The sequence below is a fragment of the Mytilus edulis genome, chromosome 10 (genome assembly GCF_963676685.1).
Source record: "Mytilus edulis chromosome 10, xbMytEdul2.2, whole genome shotgun sequence".
Lineage (NCBI taxonomy): Eukaryota > Metazoa > Mollusca > Bivalvia > Mytilida > Mytilidae > Mytilus > Mytilus edulis.
This window is the reverse complement of record NC_092353.1, coordinates 71833836-71860597: the sequence shown is the minus strand read 5'-3', so window position 1 is coordinate 71860597 and position 26762 is coordinate 71833836. Positions and strand designations below refer to the sequence as shown.

General features: G+C 32.2%; 1 protein-coding gene and 2 long non-coding RNA genes across 3 annotated transcripts; 2 read left to right on the top strand and 1 right to left on the bottom strand.

Annotated features, from left to right (window-relative positions):
* Window positions 1–5723: 5723 nt before the first annotated feature.
* LOC139492951 (uncharacterized) lies at window positions 5724–6629 on the top strand. Its single transcript, XM_071281099.1, has one exon. The coding sequence runs from the start codon at window positions 5724–5726 to the stop codon at window positions 6627–6629; it is 906 nt and encodes a 301-aa protein (XP_071137200.1).
* A 3962-nt stretch (window positions 6630–10591) lies between these two features.
* On the bottom strand, window positions 10592–16000 carry LOC139491812 (uncharacterized). Its single transcript, XR_011656647.1, has 3 exons — window positions 15898–16000; window positions 12170–12257; window positions 10592–11292 (listed from the first exon to the last, which is right to left on the bottom strand). It is a non-coding gene; the product is annotated as an uncharacterized lncRNA (long non-coding RNA).
* A 5801-nt stretch (window positions 16001–21801) lies between these two features.
* LOC139491811 (uncharacterized) lies at window positions 21802–26091 on the top strand. The gene is made up of 3 exons (XR_011656646.1): window positions 21802–22108; window positions 24090–24288; window positions 25702–26091. It is a non-coding gene; the product is annotated as an uncharacterized lncRNA (long non-coding RNA).
* Window positions 26092–26762: the final 671 nt, after the last annotated feature.

Sequence of the window (26762 nt, the reverse complement as noted above, 5' to 3'; positions counted from 1 at the left end):
ATTAAAGATTCTACCGACACAGATAAATCTGCTTCATATTTAGACCTTTTTCTCGAAATGACTACTTATGGTAGGTTGAATACCAAAATGTATGACAAACGCGATGATTTTAATTTTCCTATAGTCAACTTTCCATTTCTGTGTAACAAAATCTCAGCAGCACCACCATATGGAGTATATGTGTCTCAATTGATACGTTACTCTAGGGCTAGCTCAAAGTACGTTGATTTTGTTGAATGAGGAATACTGTTTTCCCAAAAGTTGCTAAGACAGGGCTATAAATCAATCAAATTAAAGTCATCACTCAAGAAATTTTACGGTTGCCATCATTGGCTGATTGGCCATTATGACAAAAGTGTGTCAGAAATCATATCTGATATTCTTCCTCAGTCATAATAACCTTCCATCATTACCGAACTGAACAACGAAATAACACGACAGCTGCCGTATACGGTGCAGGAAATGCTTACCCTTCCGGAGCAGCTGATTTCAATCCCGGTTTTTAGTGGAGTTCGTGTTGTTTCTTAATTATTATTTATAACTGTTGATGTAAATCTCCTTTGGTTTTGTGAGTCTTTGTTTACTCCTTGGTTTTGATTGTTACTGTCTACAGCGACCCTGAAATAATGCGCAAATACTGTGTAATAATCTCTACTTAACCAAAAAAAAACAATTCATAAAGGGCCAATTTCTGATCTATTTGATTAATCCAATAAAAAGAAGCTATTCAATCTTATGGGGTATACAATTTATGTATGCATTATTAAGCATAGGCAGACCAAGGGGGCCCTGAGGGGGTTACCCCCTCCCCCTGTTTGTGTGAAAATTTTAATTGATATATACGGAATCACTGAAGCAAGATTTCTGGGTTAATTTTTAAAGAATAACCCTTTATGAATTGTGTGAGCTAAAGTAAATGTCTTAATTCCCCATAAAAAGGAAGACCGAGAAACTCAAAGATTTCAAATCAAGGACGTATCAGTTCTTACCCATGTGAAGAGCTAAATAAACAAAGGAAAGCAATATTATAATTATAATTAATAATAAATCATTTACTGTTATGAATGTTATTATAAAAATATGAAAATGTTGATCAGTAACTCGAGGTCAGTAACTATATATAAATGGTCAGAATAATATCATGTTTCCATTCATTTTTATTTTATTTATCAATTTCTATTTAAACTATGCTGCATTATTTTCTAACTTTTTTAGATTCGAGTGTCACTGGTGAGTCTTTCGTAGATGAAACGCGCGTCTGGCGTATATACAAAATTTAATCCTGGTATCTATGATGAGTTTATTTTCATGAGTGTAATATCTAAATTCTTATAAATATTTTGATTTGAGCGTCACTGATGAGTCTTATGTAGACGAAACGCGCGTCTGGCGTACTAAACTTTAATCCTGGTACCTTTGATAACTATGAACATTGATTTTATTCTAGTGATACAACTAATGATCATGACCTTCGATATTTACAATGGTCGATAATGATTATTGACCACTTGATAAAATTTAAAATCTTTGAAGTCCTACATTTAGATACATCTGTCTACCAGTACTAAAATTCCTTCGTCTCAAGTACACTACTATAGCCAGTCATAAACATACTTTTTACTTTCTAATAAGAAAACAAATTGTACAGTTGCCTGCATTTAAATACAACAAACTTAAATTATGTACAGCAGATTCCAATCCACCTTTCTATAGTATATACAGTACAGAAAGTGGGAAATAGGATGTGAAAGTCTATAAAAGAGTTTGAAAATATTCAGTAGAGAAAATATGCCAGGTTTAATGAAAATCCCTGTACCAAATCAAGAATATTGCATTTGTTTTTCTCTTGATTGATAGCGTTTGTTTCTCTTTTTATGGACTTCCTCTTTTTATTTGCCATAGAGTTCGGTATTTCAGTTACACTTGTATACTCAAGTAATATAGTCAATATAAAATTTTACAAACGACAAAAACACCCAAACAAGGACCTCAATTGAGATTGTATCCTGGGTTGACACACTTATTTGTCAAGAGGTTAAATTGATGTTATCGTTTATTGATGAATATGATAGATGGGTTTAATTTGTTTTTGTCAAATATCCAGTAGCAGATATAACATGCATAATAGTCAAAATACTTTAATTAAAGTAATATGAATATTTCATTTTTATTATGTACTAGTTTTTATGCTTAAAATATCATCAGCATTATAATATGTATGTCTAATTTTGATTTTAAGTTTTAGCTTTACATGGCTCAGGAAAAAACCCATCTCACAAGCTCAGTTTTATAAATATGAAACAAAGAGGAATATTTAAATATGTCAAGATTTAAAACGATATTTGAACATGACTACTTGATGAGTAAAAAACCTTCTAAAATATATATTATCCATCTAATTTTGGATGCCGTATGTGTTTTTTATCTACAAAACGCTCATCAGTTTCACTCGAATAAAAAAATAAAAGGACAAATAAAGTTCAAAGTTAAAAAATTACTATTTTCATTGACATTAAATGAAGTGTGATCATCTTCCCCTGCTATAATGAGTTATATGGTTCACTACTGACCCCCTACGGGTCCATAGAGGGTTAGTAAAATCCATAGGGTATGAGGCCAGAGGCCGAATCTTCAATGAATTTTATTCGCCCTATATGGTCCGTAGGGGGTCAGTAGTTAACCATATAACGAATCTATCGCACGCTGGACTGTTTCTGATGCGTATTGTAGACAAATAATCAATAAAACACAACATTGATAGATGACGTCACCATTAATGATCCCCCTATAAAAATTTACTACCCCCTACGGATCCATAGGGGGTCACAACGTGACGGCGTTAAACCAAACACACCGTGATATTTTACCCGCGGTGCGATAAACATCCATCAACTGTCAATAGATTCCAATATATATATATATATATATATATATATATAAGTACGTCTGAGTCAGTGACAACTCTACAACAGATGTATCCATCGGATCGCCATCAATGATGGTGATACATGGCTGTGTACATAATGTATATACAACTCGTCTAAACATCAACCCAACAATGTTAGATCTGTAAATTTGCTTTCGCAAATTTTTGGTTCTTCCCTCGCCGGGATTCGAACCCATGCTACTGTGATATCGTGACACCAAATCGCATGGGTTCGAATCCCGGCGAGGGAAGAACCAAAAATTTGCGAAAGCAGCAAATTTACAGATCTAACATTGTTGGGTTGATGTTTAGACGAGTTGTATATATATATATATATATATATATATATATATATATATATATATATATCATTAACAAATACTATTAGCCAACCATTAGCTTCTTTAACTGTAGGACAAATAAATATAACATTGTAAGACGGAGACAAACAATGATAGATATATGCCATAGGGAACTTAATTTGTCATTTTGATTTTCATTTGGGGTATTTTATTGGAATGCTTGGATCACAACAAATGCTCAGACATTAACCTGTGTCTAAGATAAACTGTCGTGCTGATTTCAATAATGTTACCGATAAACTAAAGTGAGCATACAATTATACTTTCCTGGTGTTTAAACAAGACGCATACTAGTATTATTGATGTCACATCATTTAGCCCCAAAGTCTAGTACAAATTACAGGTTTTGGCAAATGAATGACTTTGAATTTGAATTTTAACATTAAATTTGAAAAATGTCACAATTTTGTTCTTAAAAGAATATGTCTCAAAAGTCTTTCTACTGGGTAAAACAATTCCGTCATAATGATACATCATAGGTTCCAAACTCAGTATAGTTTGAAGATGTTGTCACAATGAAATGATTTTGTGGATAATTGTAAGCTATCAGTTCTAACTGTATAGTAAAATAAGGTTTTCATCATGTATACTTTTACAAAACAGCCGCTTGGGGCATGCATCCCGTTTCTTTTGATGTTTTTTAAATTTCGTTTTCTTATTTATTTATAAATATCTGTAATATTTTAACGAACTTTTCCTTATTTAGTGGATGCTTTAAATGTGTTAAAGGTATAAAAAAGAAGCGAAAGATACCGAAGGGTCGACATTCTTACTCTCAGTCATACTAAGATCGAAAATAAACTGACAACGGCATGGTTATAAGAAAAAGACAAACAGACTTACAATAGTACATAAAACACAATATAGAAAACAAAAGACTGAGCAACACGAGCCCCATCACAAAATAAGGGTAAGAATTGATTACCGAACATCTATTGCACGATTTATTAACGCATTTCAATATCTTTCATTTCATTTATTTTTTTCAATGACGTTATTTGTTCTCGACTGGTGAGTTTTAAATGCCTCGTTGATATCTTCAGTCTCTTTTTTAGAAAACGACACAAAGACTGGCTGTGAGTTTGAATAATTGACCGGAGATGATGACATGTTTTCTTGTGTACCTTGTGAATTAATATGTTTAGAATTAATAACACCGTGTCGAACTAGATTTTTTGTACAAAGAAAATTGTATGTCCACCTATTGCTAGTCGAGCTTATAATTCATTATTTTGTTTTACATTATTATTTGTTAAGCAAATATACATTTACATCCTATATTAGACAAGTTTATTTTTAAATAGATATCTGAAGATGTGTAATGAGTGCCAATGAGACAACTCTCCATCCAAATAAAAATTTTAAAAGGGCTGCCGGGTGAATTTACACGGAAAAAGGAAAGAATGAAGAAAACAATAACAAACAAAAAACTAATAGAGAATAAATTGTTAATAAAATGTAAAAATTGAGAATAGTTAGAGAAAATGATAAAGAAATTAAAAAACAAATGTTATAATTACAAATTATTTAAATGAAAAAAATAATTAAACTTTGCAATCCAGACCCTCTCTTATCTGTATAGATTGATCGTCATATGACATCGACCTTTGATTTAAAACACTGCATGTCCTTACTTCTACAGTAAAATAGTCGGACATATTGAATTTTATGCAAGAATGGCGTTTTCTCAATCTATTAAACGAAGACAGGCTCCTGCTACATGTAATCTATGCAAAATGGAAACTAAAATCAAATGGAAATGCATTAATTGTGACGTTATTATGTGTGACAAATGTAAGGACAAAATCCACGTGAAATTAAAATTAGCAAGTGACCACACAGTAATAGACATAAAGCGAATTGGAACTTATCGAGAATCACCCGATTTTAGCAATTTGATATGTGAAATACACACGGATCAGTCTTGTGTTTTGTTTTGTACAACCTGTGATACACTTGTCTGTACGTGGTGTATTAACATAATCCATAATGGACATGGATTTATACAAGTTAGCGAGGGCTATAAAAGCAAAATAGAAAAAGTACAAAATGAACAAACAAAAGCGAAAGAAAAAATTAAAGAACTGATGAAAGGAAAAGGACCAGTGGATCATGATAACGTAACAGATAATAAACAATACAAAGATTTGATACGGAAAATCGAGGCTCGAAATATTGAAATTAAAAAATCAGCTGACAAATATGCAGAAGAATTAAAAAGTGAATTAAAAAGAAAATGGTAAGAATTGCAGCAGGATAAAGCCACAATAATAGTGGACAACATAGTCGATAACCTAAAGAAACTTATTTCAAATGCGGAAGATATCATTCAATCAAAGGAAGTCAAAAAGGTATTTACCGAATGTGAAAAGCTGTCAACGGCAGTCAGTATAGATGATATCGATCCCGGTACCATATCATTTCTGCCGGGACAAATGTCACCGTATAACGTGGGATCGTTACAAGTTGTGTCTAATACCGTCAACGTACGTATCGTTAAACAATTCCAAACTGATATTTCTAAAGTTGGTTATCTATCGTTATCTCCCGACAATTCTCTGTGGATAAGTGATCAAGACGTGATACAGAAAGTAAAACCAGTAGAACATAAACTGACAGTAGAATCAACATTTAACATTGAAGTCTATGGAATGGCGGTTAATCCGACTGGTGACCTGCTTCTGTCATCGGGTGGATCAGTACTGAAACAAATCAGTGGTACAACAGGAAAACTTACTGATTCTATTTATAATGTGGACCCATTAGTTTATTCTGCCGTACATGTGACCAAAGATGATAAAGTCATAGTAGGAGTTAAGAGCTCAGGGAAACCATTCCCGGTAACGGGCAGACGAGCTATCTTTGTGATGAATCAGAAAGGAGAACATGAAACTATCTATGAACATAACAAAAACAACATCCGGATATTTGCATGTGTGAAGAGTATCACAACTACAGATAACGGGAATATATGTGTAGTTGATAAGTTATCTGAGGATGGTAGAGGTAGAGTTGTGGTGCTAAATAGGGAAGGAGATATCCTACAGATCTACACCGGTCATCATGAGGTCAATAATGAGAAAAAGCCGTTCAAACCAGTGAATATTGTTACTACACCGTCTGACAATATAATTGTGGCAGAATTAAACGTTTACATATTTCACATACTGAATAACTGTGGTCATTTGATCACGCATATTAACATGGGTGACATAGGAATATCAAAGTCATATTCCCTTTGCTTCACAAGAACCGCGGGACAAATGTATATAGGCTGTACCACAAGAGTAGGAAGTTCAAAGAAAGCAAAGTTATACGAAGTGAATATTTCTGGTTGTTAGACAAACAATTAACAGATGAATATTAAATTTCCTTTATTTTGTTTGAATTTTATTGTTATCATTAAACTTGAAATTATTTTTAATTTTATTTGTCTATTCATTGTTTTTATTCAACTTTACATGTGTTCTGAAAAAAAAAGATGTCAATATACAGACAGTGAATTAAATGTGTTTTAGGAGCATTTTATTTAATCGGACTTTTAAACAGTAAATAATTTGTTTCGTTGGACCATAAAGTCGTCACAAGAGAATTGTAGATATTTAAATTGAAATAAAAGTATATTTTGATTATGCCTTTGCTACTACTTATATATACTATTCTATTTGTAATTTATGTTTCAATTTATTGGAAAAAATATTGTACAAACCTTTTAGAGTATTATAGTTAAATCACATTTTTGTTAGTACTTATATATTGAGAGAAACTCAAGCACCCGGAGGAGTCCTTCAGTTGGCCCTAAACAAACATGTATACTAGTTTAGTGATAATGGACGTCATACTAAACTCCGAATTATACACAAGAAACTAAAATTAAAAATCAAACATAAGACTGGCAAAGGTCAGAGGCTCCTGACTTGCAGCAGGCGCAAAAATGCGGCGGGGTTAAACATGTTTTTTGAAATCTCAACCCTCCTTCTATACCTCTAGCCAATGTAGAAAAAACAAACACACAACAATAAGCACAGTAAAGATGTTAGAACAGGCACTACACGAAATCCCGGATTTGAAGAGGTATGCAAATGTTATGTAAATGTATTCAGAGACCGACATTTACATATATTTACAAACCGCTGCATTTAGTTTATCTTGTCTTTACATGTAGTAAATATCAACATTTCTTGTGCTATACCCTCCTATAGGCGGTTATGAGAGACCGCGGTTTATAAAATATATTAACACCTAATCAAACCATTTGAAAGTTTAGAATTTTCATATATTTATAACCATCTCAAAACTTTCGCAAACTTATGTATTTGTATACCTCTGCAAATGGAAATCTTTGTCATCTATTTTTCTATGATGTAAATTTATCCGCAAATGTGTTTCTTTGTCTAGGTAGCAAAGCATCATCATTCAAATAATTTTATAGGGGTTATAAAGTGTAAGGTGCATCTACATTTGCCTGGTATGTAAACCAATTGAAAACGAGAACTTTATAGAGGGGTGTAAAGCATCATTTCCTTTAATCTGCAGAGACCCGTCAAATGTATTGTAAAGGAATATTTTTGTTAGTCTTTATAGTCGGCTGAAATGTATGTCAAATCAGAACATATCAAAAGCCTTTGAGCATATTCCTAAATGTATGGTAAATACATAGATTTGCAGACAATTTGTTTAATTAAGAAATGTGGCCAAATGATAATATCAATGACATGTGTAAATATATTGGGCATATGTAACTTTGAACACATATGCAAAGAAATGATAAAGAAAGATATTTCAGACAGCTAGAAATGTATGTGTAAATATATTGGGCACATGAAACTTTGAATATGTATGCAAAGATATTATAAAGAAATTTATTTAAGACAGCTAGAAATGTATGGTAAATAGTTATATTTGCTGATATATTTGAAAGGTGCAGATTATATGGACAAATATTGCCATAGCTTTACTGGCTATGATATGACACATATAGCTACTTTGGGATTGGTTTTGGCATATTGGTAATATCATTTATTATACATGTATTTCAATAATTTCGTTTTAATAAAAAAAAAATCGGGTCTACATAAACGGTTCTTGATCTCTTGATGTACTGCGTGAATTTCTTTATCCATCAAAATCTTCTACTCTCGGGAAGTTATGATGGTTCATTCGCGTAGCATAACACGATCGTCTCCTTTGAGTATCTCTTTGAAACTTCTGGAATTGCACGAGTCATAATTCACTCTGTTTATAAAACATAGAATTTACTTTTTTTTAAAGAGACATATACTACAATATGTATTATATGTTACTGCAGAGACATTTATACTATTTATACATGTCTCTTGTTACTGGTATAAATAATACACATATACAAATTAAGCCAAAACAATACTAGATAATAACAAATTTAAAATCGGTAGCGTTCGGAAGGTTGTCGAGCGATTTATCAAGTTTTTATAAAAAGTCCAAGTTTCTGAAATAGTCTAGAAATATTCCTTCATCTGTAGTAAAGTTGCCACATACTATTTGACACAAAACACATCTTGAGAGAATGCACACATAATTATATAAACGTTAAATCTATTGAAGAATATTTTCCTTATCCGTTAAGTCCTTTCACGAGATGTTGAACTCCGTGTGCTTCATAAAGCGTCCTCTTCAATAACTTTCTTGTTAAAGTAAAAAATTACAAACAAAGAACCAGTGAGTCACGTGTCATAATTGACACACAATTTACCAATGAAATCAAACAAAATCGATAGATAATATCATTCCATGGACGAGATGTAGCCCTTTCTCCGATCAACGGGGTTTATCAGGAGTTAAGTGTGACAATTATCACCTTTTACAGAAAGGTCTGGTCCGAAAAGATCAATAGAAGACAACCGCTAGTATCAATATCCATCAATATAATAAGGCACAAATAATTATCATTTCTTTATGATTTATAAATTGTCTTAAAACAATGCTCCCGTTGTCATTTGATTGTGTTGTTTTAAATACGCAAAACTTAAAACAAGTTATCGAACTATCAGTCATTCGAAATCTCATTTACCGCCTATTTCATACTAAAATTTTACAGCGTTCAATTGTACTTTGACAGGAATCTTTTTTTATACGCCCGTTTATGGGACGTATTATGGTATACCGTTGTCCGTCTGTCCGTCCGTCCGTCGTCAGAATGTCGGACAATAACTCAAAAACGCTTGACCCAATTCGCATGAAACTTTGGTGAATTGTTAATATCTATTGACGTTAGTTCCTTTCGTTTTTTATAAATTTTAGATTTTAGGTTTCTCAAGTTTAAATATATTTAATTTTTATACTTTAACATTTATGTAAAATTTGTATTAAAAAGGAAACTTATTTTAATTATTGTTCTGTTAATGTAAAGTTTACCGAGAGCTGTCTCATTGACACTCATACCAAATCTCTTTGCATTTATATCGTACATGTATTTGCAGAATTTTTATTTTTTTATTTATCGACTGAATGAGATAATTTGAATCGTTAAAATTTAGAATTATACATGAAAACAGATGCCTGCGACCCCTGTTGTTTCGATTAGCATGTTTTCTAAAGATATCCGCGTGAAGTTCACAAATTTCATCGTGACTAACACTGGACACTTTTAATTTGCAAAACACTCATTTGCAAATCTGCCGCCGCCTCAAACAAGAGCTACAATATCATGTATATAACCAAAATGTGCGGAATTACATGGGATTCAATAATTTCATTGGTTTTATACTGTTACTGTCATATTTATTTTGCAATTTGAATTATAAAAACATGGGATTTTCAATATCCCATGGGACAGGGCAAAATCCCATGGGATTTACCATTATCCCATGGGATTTTGGTTAAATCCCATGGGATTTTTTTTGGTCCCATGGGATTATTGTAGTCCCATGGGATATTTGTTGTCCCATGGGACAAAAAAAATCCCATGGGACTATAATTATCCCATGGGATTTTTAATATCCCATGGGACAAAATAAAATCCTATGGGATTAAAATTATAAATATATATATATAAATATAAAGTTATGTGTATGTTACAATGAATGCTGTTTGGTAGTAAAATGTTTTAAATGTATACGAGTTTTTTATATTTTTTATATATACATATATATAAAAAAAAAAATTTGTCACAAACATGTTTTTTATTTGTTTATATGACAATAAAGATTATTCTTATTTTGGAATGCATAATAATAATATTTTACAGTCAAAGAATAAAGTCCTTTAACTGAAACAAAATGATGAAATTTCTAAATAAATGAAAAAAATATTGTTTTGAAATCTTTGTCTTGTTTATTCTATTATGAAAAATAGAACTGAAAAAATATTTCATATTCTGACTGAATAGTTCACTCTTTTCATTAGGTAAGATTTTCTTTGTTATAGGTTCATTGCAATACTTGTATAGGCAAACAATTTGAATTATATATACCTTTGTGGTGTACATAATAGTATGCTTATATTTGCAAATTTATAATATAAACACTTTTTGTTAAAGTTTTTGCTTTCTTTATTCACAACTTGCTATGTACAATTATTCAGTCCACTATACAAGAGTGAAGTCAATAAATAATTTCATTCACTAGAATATTCCTGCAATTCTTAGACAAAACATTTTTTCAATCTGTTCTTCAAAGATCTTCCTCTGTACATCTTTATTGAATGGAGAGATTCAAATGAGAAGACAAAGCAAGTTTATTTGGACAACAATATTCTAATATCTTGTTCATTCGTTCCATCTTTCAATTGATAATTACATTGTTGTATTTATATGATCAAGTTCTTGTGCATCAATGATCGTGATGATATGACTCCTTTTTGTTTATAGTCATCATGTTGAAATTTCCTCTTTCAAATAAATGTAGGAAAAAACATGTTCCATTTCAAATTAATAAAAAAGTCGCACTATGGAGAAAAATATCAGCTTTAAGTTTTCCGTTCAGTATTGATCTGTGAATGATGACCATGAAAATCGAGATGTCTGACCTACAAATACACAAACTCAAAAATTATCAGTGAAGAGATCAATAAAATGGCCATTTTATCATGTTTATGATTAATATGATAAACTTTAATCTTATAAAAATTCAAGTACTAAATTACAGAAATCGCTTAAATTTTATAATAGTTTAGTTAAAGTACAGCTTATTTAAAATTATAATAAAAAAATATAGGCCACCGATGAGTTAAATAAGATATTACATTTCTAATGCCAAAAAATGGCATTTTTGCACCAAAGGGAGATAATTTGGAGCTTTTTCAATGATATATGCATTTTAAAAGTCATCTGGGGCCAAACCGAATTGATTGTTTTGAATGATTTGGTGTACCATATGATAAAGTTATAAATAAAATGAGTTATGAAAAAAAAATATTAAACATTTTTCTGAAATTGTTATACCCTAGAGCCTCCTTAAATGTCATTTGATCTCTATTGGAGAAATGTCTCATTGGAAATCAGACTACTAAGTGTTTTTTATTTTTATATCAACCCAGCCATATTATACCTGTCTAATATCAGGAGCTTGTACATAGTTCAGTGGTTGATGTTGGTTCATATCCGTCATTTTTATTTTTCATAATTTTTTGTTTTTATAAATTAGTCTGGTATATTTGACGTTTGAATTGATGCTCTGTTTTAAATTTGGTTAGTGTTGACTTTTATAGATTACTATAACATGTATAAGGTATGGGTTTTCTCATTACTTACAGGTCATCAATGGCCTCTAATAAGAAATTACAATGCTTACATCCACTAAATTGAACTCTGATGGATAGTTTTCTCTTTCATCATACCACATCTTATTTTAATAAATATTTAATCATTATTCAAGGAAAAAAACTTTTATAACAGTGGACTTACCATTTATGCTTTGTTGACCTCTGTAAATCTTATTTTGTTGCTAATTTCTTCTGTTTATAGTTTCCCCTTTATCTTTCAAGTTCTTGCCCTACACATAAAAGGGTAAACATCATTTAATGACAAAAATAACTACTACATGTATTACATAATTAGTAGGCAACTGAAAATTTTGTCTTATTTGTATATAACATCAACTTACTCATCATTCTTGCTGTTCAATATCATGAATATTACCATTATTCTATGAATATGAGGTCACAGTAAAATTAACCTTGGTAGGCAGACTTCTTTTTTTATATGATACCTTGTAGTCATTCCATACAACAAGTAGACCTATGCTTAAAAAATCTAAGGCCAAAATTAAAAATATGTTTGTTTCCCCTCCCCCCACACGGGTCAAAAATAAGCGCCCAGGTCAAAAAAATATTTTCCACAAAAAAATCGAAATTAATTTTTTCCTGAAAATAATTTGTTTCCATTTTTGGTTAAAAGCAGAAGGATTGATAATCTAAATAAATACACTCAAATTGAGCACAAACAACTGATAAGTGGCCTGGACTGGACAAGTCAAACCATTCATGTGACCATGCTATGACAATCACATCCAGTTAAAAAAAACTAGAGGCTCTCAAGAGCCTGTGTCGCTCACCTGTTAATGTGTTTACTGATGTCAGCCATCTTCGTTGGTAGGCGGGGTCATTAGACACTTTTTTTTTAAATAGTTACCCTAGTATTATGAATGTGGCCAAGTTTGGTTAAATTTGGCCAAGTAGTTTTAGAAATGATTTTTATACAAGTTACAAAAATGACGAAAAGTTGTTCAATATTGACTATAAAGGGCAATAACTCCTTAAGGGGTCCTCTAACAATTTTGATCATGCTGACTTATTTGTAGATCTTACTTTGCTGAACATTATTGCCTTCTACAGTTTATCTCTATCTAGTATAATAGTATTCAAGATAATAACCAAAAACTGCAAAATTACCTTAAAATCACCAATTTTAGGGCAGCAACCCAACAACAGGTTGTCCAATTGAACTGAAGATTTGTGAGGGGATATATCTTATTCTGATGGACATTTAAATCTTGAAAGATTTGCCCTAAACGTCTTAGTTTCAAAGATATAGAGCAAAACCTGCATTTTACCACTATGTTCTAATTTTAGCCATGTCGGCCATTTTGTTTGGTAGGCTGGGTCATCGGACACATTTTATAAACTACAAACCACAATGATAATTGTGGCCAAGTTTGGTTAAATTTGGCAAAGTAGTTTCAGAGAAGAATATTTTTAAAAAAAATGATGAAAAGTTGTTAAAAATTGACTATAAAGGGCAATAACTCCTTAAGGGTCGACTGACAATTTTTGTCTTGTTGACTTATTTGTAGGTCTTACTTTGCTGAACATTATTGCTTTTACAGTTTATCTCTATCTTTAATAGTATTCAAGATAATAACCAAAAACTGCAAAATTTTCTTAAAATAACCATTTCACAGGCAGCAACCCATCAACAGGTTGTCCGATTCGTCTGACAATTTCAGGGCAGATAGATCTTGACCTGATCAACAATTTTACCCATGTCAGATTTGCTCTAAATGCTTTGGTTTTTGAGTTATAAGCCAAAAACTGCATTTTACCCCTATGTTCTATTTTTAGCCATGGCGGCCATCTTGGTTGGTTTGACGGGTCACGCCACACATTTTTTAATCTAGATACCCCAAGGATGATTGTGGCCAAGTTTGGTAGAATTTGGCCAAGTAGTTTCAGAGGAGAAGATTTTTGTAAAAGTTTACGGACGACGGACGCAGGACGACAGACGAAGGACGCCAAGTGATGAGAAAAGCTCACTTGACCTTTCAGGTCAGGTGAGCTAAAAAAAACCTGCCTTCCTGGTCTGTTTACAAAGGGTAGACCCGGGGGAGGGGAAACAGACATTCTTTTAAATGTGGCCTGATAAAATGACAAAACCAAGAAAACTTATCATTGACCAAAGAACAATAAAATGCGGTCATGGTTTATATATGAATCTGCCATTCAGACATGCACAACTTACAATTGTTTCATATCTACCAAATATAATCTACCTGTAACTTTAAACATATGATAAACTGACAAAACAATGCAGTGTTTCATTGACCAATGAACCATGAAAATGAGGTCAAGTTCATATAAAATATGACAGACAGCTAAGTGCATCTTACAATTATTTCATTCACTAAATAAAGGGGCCTTATTGCTTACAGTATCCGGAAAATAGACCAAACCACAAAAACTAAATATTTTCAAAGTTCCTTATACCCTGCCAATTTGTTATGGTTGTGCCTGTTCTAAGTCAGGATCCGATAATTAAGTGATTGTCGTTTGTTTATGTGTAACATATCTGTTTTCAATTTTTTTGTACATAAATTAGGTTGTTAGTTTTCAACTTTCAACTTGGCTATCATGTGTAAAATCATACAAGTGTTGGGAAAACAGGAAGTTGTCGAGTGATGAATCTGAAAATGCATCACACAGTATAGCTGACTTATTTAACCCTGAAACCAAATTTCAGAAATCCTTCTATTGTAGTTCCTAAGGAAAATGGGACGAAAAATATTCATCGGACGGACTGACTGACGCAAGGATGGATGGACAGACAGGGGTAAAACAGTATACCCCCCCTTTTTTAAAGTGGGGGCATAATTTTAATACGGGGCTATAAAAACCCATGCAAGATGTCAAAACAAAAAGAAGTAACCTAATTCTTACTTGTTAGGGGCTATTTCTTTATTGTCGGTTATACATATAACAATACAACATATTAAAGGTCTGTAGAGCTTTTATCCGACATACATATATATGACAAGCACAATACATTTGTACATGAAACATAAAGCTCATCACTGAGATAGTAGTCTCAGATAGAGGGAGGCGGGGTCAACCAAACTCCCCTATTCAATCTGAATGTAGGACAGAAAGTCACAGTCAAAGAGTCACACACTGTCACAGGACAAAAAGTCACAATTTAGTTTTGAGATTATTTTTCTTTGAACAAGAAAACACTCTTTTTGTATTTTCTTGAAGTTTTATACATGAACATGATGTAGCAACTTTAAATTTAAATTTATTAAAAACAAATAAATCAGTGCATTAGGTTTGCGCACATTACCATTACATTTGCGCACAAAAATCATTACGTTTGTGTGCAGCTTTTGATTACATTTGCACGCATTTTTTAACATGTAAATATAAAAAAAAAGATATAGTATGATTGCCTTTTACAGCTGACTATGCGGTATGGGCTTTACCTCGGGCTTTGCTCATTGTTGAAGGCTGTAGGGTGACCTATGGTTGTTAATGTCTGTGTCATTTTGGTCTCTTGTGGACAGTTGTCTCATTGGCAATCATACCATATCTTCTTTATATTGGCTTATGGTTGAAGGCCATAAAGACCTCTAGTTGTTAATGTCTGTGTCATTTTGGTCTCTTGTGGACAGTTGTCTCATTGGCAATCATACCACATCTTCTTTTTTATATTATGAACAATTTCCTAAAATTAAAAATGAATATATGTAATAAAAAGAAGATATTTCAAAATCTGTTTTCATTTATATTCAATCAATTGTCAACAAATTGTTTGTGACTTTTTGTCCTATCTACTTTGTTACTTTATGCCTGAGTTTGACATGTGTTTGACTTTTTGTCCTGTGACTTTTTGTCGGAATGTCCTGTGACTTTCTGTTCGTTTACCTTCCATCTTAATCAGTGAACTGAATAATTGTTTTTCGCAGAAGTCCGGGGAGTGTTAAAAAATCACATGTGCAAATTGAGAGTGTACACTTACACAGGGACTACACAATACTTTTTCAGAATGTCAGCAAAAAAGAATCACTGGTGACAGGGGAGTGTAACCGATGAAATGATCCTGAATCAGATAAGATTTTCCCGGTACGTCTAAACACCGCTCAGGAGGACCTCCTGGGTGCATACATGCAGGGCATACAAAGTGCACTCATGGCAGACCCTATATAGTCGCCGTCGTATCTGCACACATGATGGATGTATATATTCGTTATAGATCGTCATACACTTCTCATTTTAGAGTTAAATTTGCAAGCAATCTCTTAAGATTTTAAAATAATAATGCTACTAAAAATATATTATTTCCCCCAATTTTCGCAATTTTTTCGCCATATAAAATATTTAGGCGACTGTGCTTTTAGTGAATATAAACGATGACGAGGCCTCACGAATAAATATAAATATGAAATATACTGGAACATCGATTAGCATAGATCGAGCAGCAGAGTAAACTTCCACATAAATCTCGAAGTTATTTACGCCGGATAATATAGACTGTGCTCCTGAATAAAGTTGTCAAATACATTAATTTGTGTTTTTTACTTCTACAAGAAATTTGATTCAAATGCTAATTACGCACCATTTGCTGAGCAGAGAATCATTCTAAGCCAGGAACCGTCTATACTAACTGATAACAGTAAGAATAGAAAGTCTCTGTAAAAAGGCAGTCAATCCTAACAGAACTGTATTAACTTAATGATACATGTACATCAAGTTCCAGCACCTCACCAAGCACCCTTGCCTTGCATACTGAGATGGCAAACTGGTGTGTGTCAGTATTTTAATATAAAACTGCGTAGGTTCATATCGTTTGATTCAACGTTTGTTTGGTTATTTTTTAAGGATCGTTGTAAAATTATATCTAAATCTTTGTTGAAATACGATTTTAAATTGTTCAATTCTTTCTATTTCATAATTTTGTCAAAGTCTACTTTTTAAAGTTTTAAATTTTACAGAAAAAATGAATATTCCCTTTTGATTTGAAGAAAATCTTTTTGAACTGTCATGACATGGTGTTGCAAAGCTGATTACAGGTAACTATAACATACAGTAATTCAAGTTCCATTACGACAGTGCGTGTATTCTCGGTTGTGTATAACGTATAGTTTTCTAGAGAACATCCTGTCTACGTGTAATACAGATTAATGACATTATACAACATTTCTTTGGTTAAATGTGATAAGGTATCTGTGTCCATTCCCTATTTCAACACCACTAATTTTTCGAAGAAAAAAAATCAAAAAAAAAAAAATTATATGAAATTAAGAAGAAAAGTAGCAAATATAAACTTCAGTAATTGCGCATTGAGTAAACATAATTTCAATATTGCATGAACAAATCCGTGAGAAAACGTATAGATACATGTATGAATAAAGATGTGTTTAAAAAGACCTATTGGCTTTATTTCACACTAGGACCTAAGATAACTAGAACTAAGCAATGGTTGATCCAGAAATTTTCATAAGTGGGGACTCATTGACTGCCTTAGAGGGGTCACGTCCAGTCATGCTTCCGTGATTCCCTATATAATCTACCATTTGTTTCCCAAGATTTAGGAGGGGGGCTGGTACACACATATATATATAAATATACCTCTGCGGCGGAGCCAGCCATTTGAAAAGGAGGGGGGTCCCAACCCAGGACAAAAGGGGGAGGGGGCGGTTCCAACCATATGTCCCCATTCAAATGCATTGATCGTTCAAAAAAAGGGGTGGTTCCAACCCCCGAAACCCTCCCCCTGGATCCGCCACTGATACCTAGTATCACAGGCACTTGTCTCAAAAAAAATTTTCCTTTATACCTTAATATAACACGTGTTATATTAAGGTATATAGGAAATTTTTTTTGAGACAAGTGCCTGTGCCTAGTATGCATATAATTAAGAACAGCTTTGAATATATGCATATAAAATAATGGTACGTTTAAAAACCGTTCAGGATCTCCTGGTTGCACACAGGACATTAAGTAACTTAGGACATGTATATAAATAAGAGTTCAGGGTATACATTCGATAACTAACATATTTTATAATTTTGTAATTTTTGTTTTGATAAAATCAGAGACATATAATACATGTATTGAGACATATATAATACATGTGTCTCTGAAAAAAATCAAACCATCTTTAAAGAAGTTATTTCAGTTTGAATCGACTGTCTTTTGCATTAGAATTCCAAAACGTTAATGTTATTTTCAAATGCCAAAACCTGCAAGAAAGAAACATTTATATTCGGTGATTTTTACACTAAACGTTTTCGTAATTTGTTTTAAAAATATTGAAAGTACATGTACATCGTTTTTTCAAGATTTGTATAGTAACTGGTTTAATTAAGTCCCCTTGATGAAATTTAAATTGCGAGACGCTAATTAATAAACTTTGATCTATCTATCGGCATGCGTCGTTATTTGGGATACGTCACGGATGACCGATGGTCATATTCAATACGATATACCAATCATCATTTGAATTTGGTCAATTGATCTTTAATAATTAGGACTAATTGGTGATGGCAGAGAATAAGTCGCTGGTGATGGTTAAAAACATATAGAAGTAAACTTTGTAAAAAAAAAGGTTTCCTTGGAAAAAATTATGAAAATATATGAATATGCTAAATAATTTTTTTTTTCCGAAATAATAATTAAAGACGTTTAGAAATAACAAATTTTCACAGTTGGGAAATTTTCAATTCAAGTTATTTCATTTTGAAAACGTTAAAAAATATAGATCTTATTATATGTACAATGTGGGACTTGTTATAATGAATATTATCGCCAATATCACCATAATTACATAAAGAACAGATACAATATTCTCCTAAAGAGTTTGCCATCTAACAATTCAAAATGAAATGTTGAGTTGAAACTGAGGTACCTAATCTATAAAAAGAATCACTATTTTAGTCGAAATTAAACTGTATATATTCTTTTTTTTTCAAAACTCCTGAAATAATTTAACATTATCTATAGAGAGCTTACATATGCAAATCTGTTTAGAAGTATGTGAGCGTAAATAAAATTTGTTTATTAGCCCCCCCCCCCCTTTTTTCCTTCTATAAAATTTAATTGTAAACGATTTTCTTTCTTAATTTGTGTTTGCTCATTAACTGGGGTTCATGCTGTCAAAAAACAAAAATGTCTCCTTGTGTAAAAGTTATTGATAAAAACAAAATTTGAAGCTTCCAGAAGAATAACGGTACGTCTAAACACCGCTTGAAGGACCTCCTGATTGCACTCATGACATACGAAGTGCACTCAGGACCCTTTATAGTCATCGCACACAGGATGAATGCATATATTCTTTATACGCTTCTTATTTTAGAGTTAAATTTGGTAGAATTTGAAATCGAACTTAGATAGATATGTTACATTTGTAATTCTTAGAAAATAATAAGGGCACGTGTCACTGATTACACAACTACTGAGCCATGAATTATCCAATCAACAAAATCAATTGGAGTATCTTTATTGTTGTTTTATATATTGTGTTGTTTGTACAGTGTGACCATGCGGGAAGTAATATTGTGACGTTTAGAATGAATATCACGATGTTTTAAGATTTTCGTCTTTTATTAAAATTTCGTTCCATAAATTTTTAAGTTTTATTCTTAATTTTATTATCATGTCCTGGACCAGTAATTAATTCTTTGCACGAGTTTGAAAAGGGAAATAAATGTTCATACTTTAATAAAAGAATTTATATTAATTAAAGTTTTGTATATGGAATCCGTTCTTAACGGTAAAAGCCGTACTTTTCAAACAATCAAACTCATATACATGTAGATGTTATTTCTCATTTTTATCGAACTTGTCCAGGAATTTTATTTTTGAGTTATACGAATATTTTAAGAAATCCGTTTTTATGAAGTTTTTTTTCTCTAATTAAAGTCGTTTTGTCCAGTTTCACAAGCCTGAAACGAATTTCAATGCGAAAATAAATTCTGAAAATGAACTTGTCTCCGTTTTCGTCTCCGTTTTTTGAAAATTATGATATTTTGGGTATAATTATTTCTAAAAAATATGTAAGTTAGATTGTAGTAGAGAGAAATTATAAAAAAGATGATGTGGTATGATTGCTAATGAGACAACTATCCACAAAAGACCAAAATGACACAAACATTAACAAAGAAAGACTATTTCGAAGACAGTTTATTGACACGAAATCCGTTCAAACCACGACTAAGTCTTCGTGCACAGATTTCCGACTGAATATTGTACATAATTGTCTTCTCTTGTATAATGGTTTGTTGAGAATAAAGATATACAAATGTAATAAAATTTGATATTCAGTCAACATTGTGTTTGTTTAAAAACTTGATTAAGAGAGAGAGAGAGAGAGAGAGAGAGAGAGAGAGAGAGAGAGAGAGAGAGAGAGAGAGAGAGAGAGAAAGAATCACACTGAAAAACAAAAATCGAACTTGTTACAGAAAAAAACGCAACTATAAAATAATTTTCTTTATTCGTGAACTGCAAACACAACAAATTAATTTACCCGTCATCATGAAAAATAAACTGAAAAAGCACATCGAATGAGATATATATTTTATTTTTTCTATATGCAAATTCATGTTAAAGGTGAAACTGAACTAAACAATACAATTCCTAAAAAACAATAAAGATAATCCAATCAATTTTGTTGATTGGATAATTCATGGCTCAGTAGTTGTGTAATCAGTGACACGTGCCCTCATTATTTTATAAGAATTAACATATCTATCTAAGTTCGATTCAGGCGCGGATCCAGAGGGGGGAGGGGGGTTCCGGGGGGTTGGAACCCCCCTTTTTTTGGCCGATCAATGCATTTGAATGGGGACATGTAGCTGAACCCCCCTTTTTTGTCCTGGGTTAGGACCCCCCCCCCTTTTTTTTAAATGGCTGAATCCGCCCCTGCGATTTCAACTTCTACCAAAATTTAACTCTAAAATAAGAAGCGTATAACGAATATAAACATCCATCATGTGTGCAGATATGATTACGGTAATGGGTCCTGAGTGCACTTTGTATGTCCTGATTGCACTCAGGAGGTCCTGAGCGGTTGTTTAGACGTACCCGAAGAATAAATCATTTCCTGAACCTAAAATACATTTATCTGTTATTAAAGAAAATTCGCCTAAAACATTCTCTCATATATTTAAACAATTAATTGTAAAATAATTAATTCAACGTCGGACTTTCTGTCTGTTTACTAATACTTTTCTTGTTCAGTTTAGTTTATACCCATAATAGATGAACGGAAATAAGTACTTTTTTTTAGGAAAATTTACAACTCAAATTTTCAAAAACAAAATTCTACACTTTTTACCTGGATGTTTTTCTCTGTCTCGAAGCCGCAACCGTTGACCCCGTATCAAACGTAGCGACCAACACCTCACATGACGTATTCTCGATGTTGAGGTATTGACAATTTACAATCACATTTATCAATATACAGCAAGTAAGTAATTTGGTGTTGAATGCCAGTAGATCAGAATTTGTTAATTGAACTTTACCTGTTTAAGGGGCACTAGCTGCCAAATTCATGTTCCTCATCGATTTTAATAAAATTCACATAACGGGTATTTAGTGTTGAATTGTTTATTAAAATGTTGCGCACAATCTTGGCTGATATGCATAGTACCATTATATTTCATGACACTGCATGAAAAAGAAATTGACTTATCGCATAATACCAGAACCAGAGACATATATATTGTATCTAATATCTCTGCCAGAACTAAAAAATAAACTACAGTAAGTCCACATACACATAAGAGGGTATGGATGTTAATTGACAGAATAGAGAACAAAGGACAAAGAAAAAAAGGAATAAAGAATAGTGAAAGAAAGAGAATAATGGAAAAAAAGTGTAAGTTATTAAAAATATAACTAAAAAAAGAAGACAGAAAAAAAGACACCCCTCCGAGACGAGCCTTACATGCACTGTTATTACCCAAGGTTAATTTTACGGCGGCTCATTTTATTTTGGCTTAGAAATAAACATAATTGACAAGTTTCCTTCCCCTGCATTCTCGATCCCACATGTAAATAGCACGGTGATTTCAAAAAGACATTGATACATCATTACAACACTTGCCGTCAGTATTTGAATATATTGATTAAGAAGGTATAGAAGATTAAGGCACGCACACTATTATCCACCACTGGCCTAAATAGTTAGTCCGCAAACAACGAGGGTCATAAAAACCCAGCACTTTGAACACAGCCACCGGCATGGTGTGAATCTGAAAGCTTCCCACTATCCATTTCTACCCATAGGCAAAGAAAACTTTTGCCTTTCATTTATCAAAAATGAAATATGTTGATATTAATGGTATATAAGAATTATTGGGGAATTCAAACCATTCCTATTGTAAGTGATAATACTAAATTTATATCAGGGTGATTGAAATGAGGGAAAAAAAGGGGGGGATCAGGAGTTCAGGGCCCCCTGTTTGGGAAAAGAATTGGTTGATTATATATGGAATCACTGAGTCATGGCAGGAGCAGGCCCCTCTTAGGCAGTCGGTGGGCCCCACTTATGAAAAATTCTGGATCCACCACTGTGGTCATGGTGGTCTTCAGTTGTATTATCTTTAAAAAAAAAAATTACACCTGTATAGTGTATATTCTTTAGTGTAAATCAAGGGAAAATACTGTGAACTATCTGTGCATTGGGGCTTATTAAAAGGTATTTCGGGGGGAAGAAAGAAGGGAGGGTGAGTCCATGGGAGGTAATCCCCACCCCTTTCAATTTTAGAATATGCTATTATCTTGTAAACGGTCCAGATCCCCATTCCTAAACCATATATATTCTTGAATGGGACGATAAAACAAATCAAATGAAATTAAAAGGAGGTCTTTGGGGGTTACCCACCCTGTTCAATTTGAGAATGTGCTATTATCTTGTGAACGATCCAGATCCCCACCCCTAAACCATATATATTCTTGTCGGGGACTATAAAATTAATAATGAAATAAAATAAAAGTGAAGTCCCACCCCCTCTAGTTTGAAAACTTGTAAACGGTCAAGATCCCCACCCCTAAACCATATTTATATATTCTTGTATAGAACAATAAAACATATCAAAGGAAATATAGGGAGAGTCCATGGGGTTCACCCCCACCCCCCACATGTTTGAGAAACTTTTAAATGGTTGAGATCCCCTGTCATCCCGTGGTTAGGTGAAAAAATTTCAGGATCCCTGATCCCCACCCTCAAACCATATATATTCTTGTATGAGAAAATAAAACAAATCAAATGAATATAGGACCATCCCCTTTGTCTTGGGTTGGGAACCCCCCTTTTTAAAATGGCTGGATCCGCCCCGGCATACCATCTAGCTAGCTATAAAGGCTTTAAAAATATGAAATCAAACAAGGAAATTAACAGTGTAGGCAACTGTTTTGAATTTAAAAAAAAGTCTTTTACATAGATATAACAATGTTAAATTTTTTGTGCATTTATTTTTGCTTATCGTATTTTCAATAATGGACAAAATTGCATGATTGAATATTGTAATTTAAAAAAAATCAGCATACATGATATAAAATGGGAAGTGGAAACTGGGAATTAGACAAAGAGACAACAACCCAATCAAAGAGCAGACAACGGCCGAAGGTCACCTATGGGTCTTCAATGCAGTGAGAAAAATTCGGCACTGGTCTTCAGCTCATAAATATGTATCAGAAATGAAAACGAGATACAGCTTTCAGTTGTCTTAATAAAAATCTTACAATAAGTTCTGAATATCAGAATAAACAGTATTGCAAGATTTTCTCAAAATGTACACATAGAGCTGAAAAACTGTCAGTGACTGTAAAATTAATCATGCTTACATAAAAGTCCATGGAGTCCATCTTAATATGCATACTCTCGTACAAAGGAATATAAGTATGCAATAGACATCAAGTTTTCAAAAATTACGACAAGATCTTAATCAAGTAATAATTTCGGTTTGTTTAAATATTTCGGAGGTTAGTATGACCTCCTCTTTGGTGATGATGTTTTCGTTTTAAAGTTGGGAAAATTGTTTGTACATGTACCAACAAAAATAAAAACACAAAGTCAATTTAGAATTATGTTTTTATCATTTTTTTATGTTTAGGTTGTCAGCAAGATGAAAAGGACAAGTATGCAGTTCAAAATTCAAAATGTGGATAAGTTGAGGTTCTAGGTCTTACCTTTGCAGATTTTCATATTTTGCATGAATGAATTCAAAGGTTATATGATGGACAGCAGAGAAAGAAAAAAACAACTTTTCAATTATCCTGCTCCTGGATAAATGTAAAACATCTTGTTTTTCGGTAAGTTTTATGCTCTGTTTTGATAGTGTTAGTGCATTCATCTTTCCAGTCTTTCCTCTAAATTGTAAGTTTTTGGTGAGTGTTCACCATGAATTTCAGTAAGCAACTTGTGGATTTACATGTATATACTCAAAATTTAGTACTAATATTAATGGGATTTTAGCATGACATCCTGCCAAATGCTTGTTAATCATGTTTATGTTCCAGAACATACAAGTATTTGGACTGTACACATACAGTCTGCCCAATTTTAAGAAGTTGGTCAAGTTTATTACAAACAAATGTACAGTACAGATCAACATAACTGAAATCTTTAATAGATTAATACAAAAAGTTTAATTGCAGTTAAAATAAAAACACAGGTTTGGTCGAGCTGGTACCAGACAGTACAAGTATACTTTAAATGGTCTGACTGTACACATATGGTGGGACTAAGTTCTGGACCGTAAAAGTAAGATCCGAATACTGATATGGTCTGGAACATTTATACATGTCTTAAAATTAATATCAAACACATTGGTGTTTTTGAACTTGGTAATAAGTTATTTGATAGAAGTATAATGTTTTGGGATATCAAAATCAAAAATATCCCATTTTTACTTTTAATAAAGAAGAAGATTATTGATGTATGTTTAAATGTATATTAAAATGAGACAGCAAGCCAACAACACAAAAAATAAGGATAAAACATACATATTTTTTTGTATCAATGTTATAATTTCCAATATGTTCAAAGAGTTCAAGGTATTTTTTCATTGAAATAAAACACAAATTGAAATCTGTCTGAACTTCAAAAGCTTAAAGAAATATTGTTTCTGTTGTCTGCATTTTGTATAATATATTGCAAATTCTTGTGAATAATGAAATGTTATTATAGTTGTCTAAAGTTTTAACATTGATCTTTATACTGTAAATTCATAAATTATTGCGTGCATTTATTATTGCGATTCTGTCATTTTAGACTCTAATAAATGCGATTTTAAATTTTACGATTTTGAGAAAAATCCTGTTTAATCCATATAAAATATTTCATAATGCGAGTTTAAATTATTGCGTTTACAACTCCGTTGCATTTTTCGCAATAAAAAAAAACTCGCATTAATTCCGAATTTACAGTATATATATATATTATGTATATAACTTGGGAAAATACCCAAATGTTATAAAGAAGAATAAATTAATTGATTGTTATATGGTATTAGAATAGGAAGATGTGGTATATTGCTAATTTGACAACCCTCCATCAGAGACCAAAGGATGTAGGCCGTTAGCAACTGATGACACTGGACAACCTTTAACAATCAGTAAAATCCATACCGCATAGCTATTTTTATTTAAAATCATATTATTGCTACATGTATGAAAACAATTTTGTATAATCCATTACTTTAGATTTTATTGGTTCTTTTTCAGAAGGATTGAAATTCACCACCTAGAATAAATGGAGAAAACATAGAAACAAGACCAGAATAAATTCAAAGACAAAAGTTGGATCAGTTATTATTTTCATCACTCAGTCAATGATTTGAAGTTCTTTTAAATTCCAAAAAATATTGAAACCACAATAATGTCAAAGTTCTGTGCTGAATGTCCAAAAAGTGGACTATACCATCAAACAATGCTGGATGATAAGAAACTATTAATGTTTTGTGTTGAGGGATATTGTGAAAAAAATAGATTTACTTAAATAGCTACTAGTATGTTAAGCCTAACAATAGAGTTTTTATTGAATTCAAATGGCAAATAATTGTGTTTCAAGAAAGTATTCTATAATTCATGAATAAACATATATTGATACTTACATTATCTGCTTTGTTGTTTAAAAGTTTAGTTTTGAACAGTTAAAGAACAATATGCTAAATTAACATTTCCCAAGAAAAAAAGATATTCAATTAAAAAGATTCATCTTATAATAATTTACTACCAAATAGAATACATTGTAACATACACATTACTGTTTATTTATATCTATATATTTACAATTAGAATCCCATAGGATTTTAATTTGTCCCATGGGATATTTAAAATCCCATGGGATAATAAAAATCCCATGGGATTTTTTTTGTCCCATGGGACAACAAATATCCCATGGGACTACAATAATCCCATGGGACCAAAAAAAATCCCATGGGATTTAACCAAAATCCCATGGGATTTAACCAAAATCCCATGGGATAATGGTAAATCCCATGGGATTTTGCCCTGTCCCATGGGATATTGAAAATCCCATGTTTTTATAATTCAAATTGCAAAATAAATATGAAAGTAACTGTAGAAAACCAATGAAATTATTGAATCCCATGTAATTCTGCACATTTTGGTTATATACATGATATTGTAGCTCTTGTTTGAGGCGGCGGCGGATTTGCAAATGAGTGTTTTGCAAATTTAAAGTGTCCAGTGTTAGTGTATTTGATCACCCGTTGTGAATTTCAGATATCACTGTCAAGTTCAGTCAAACTCGTGGTTAAAAC

What these genes read in the sequence shown, in the direction of transcription:
- LOC139492951 (XM_071281099.1), top strand. Translation starts at nt 5,724, where the DNA reads ATGTCACCGTATAACGTGGGATCGTTACAAGTTGTGTCTAATACCGTC.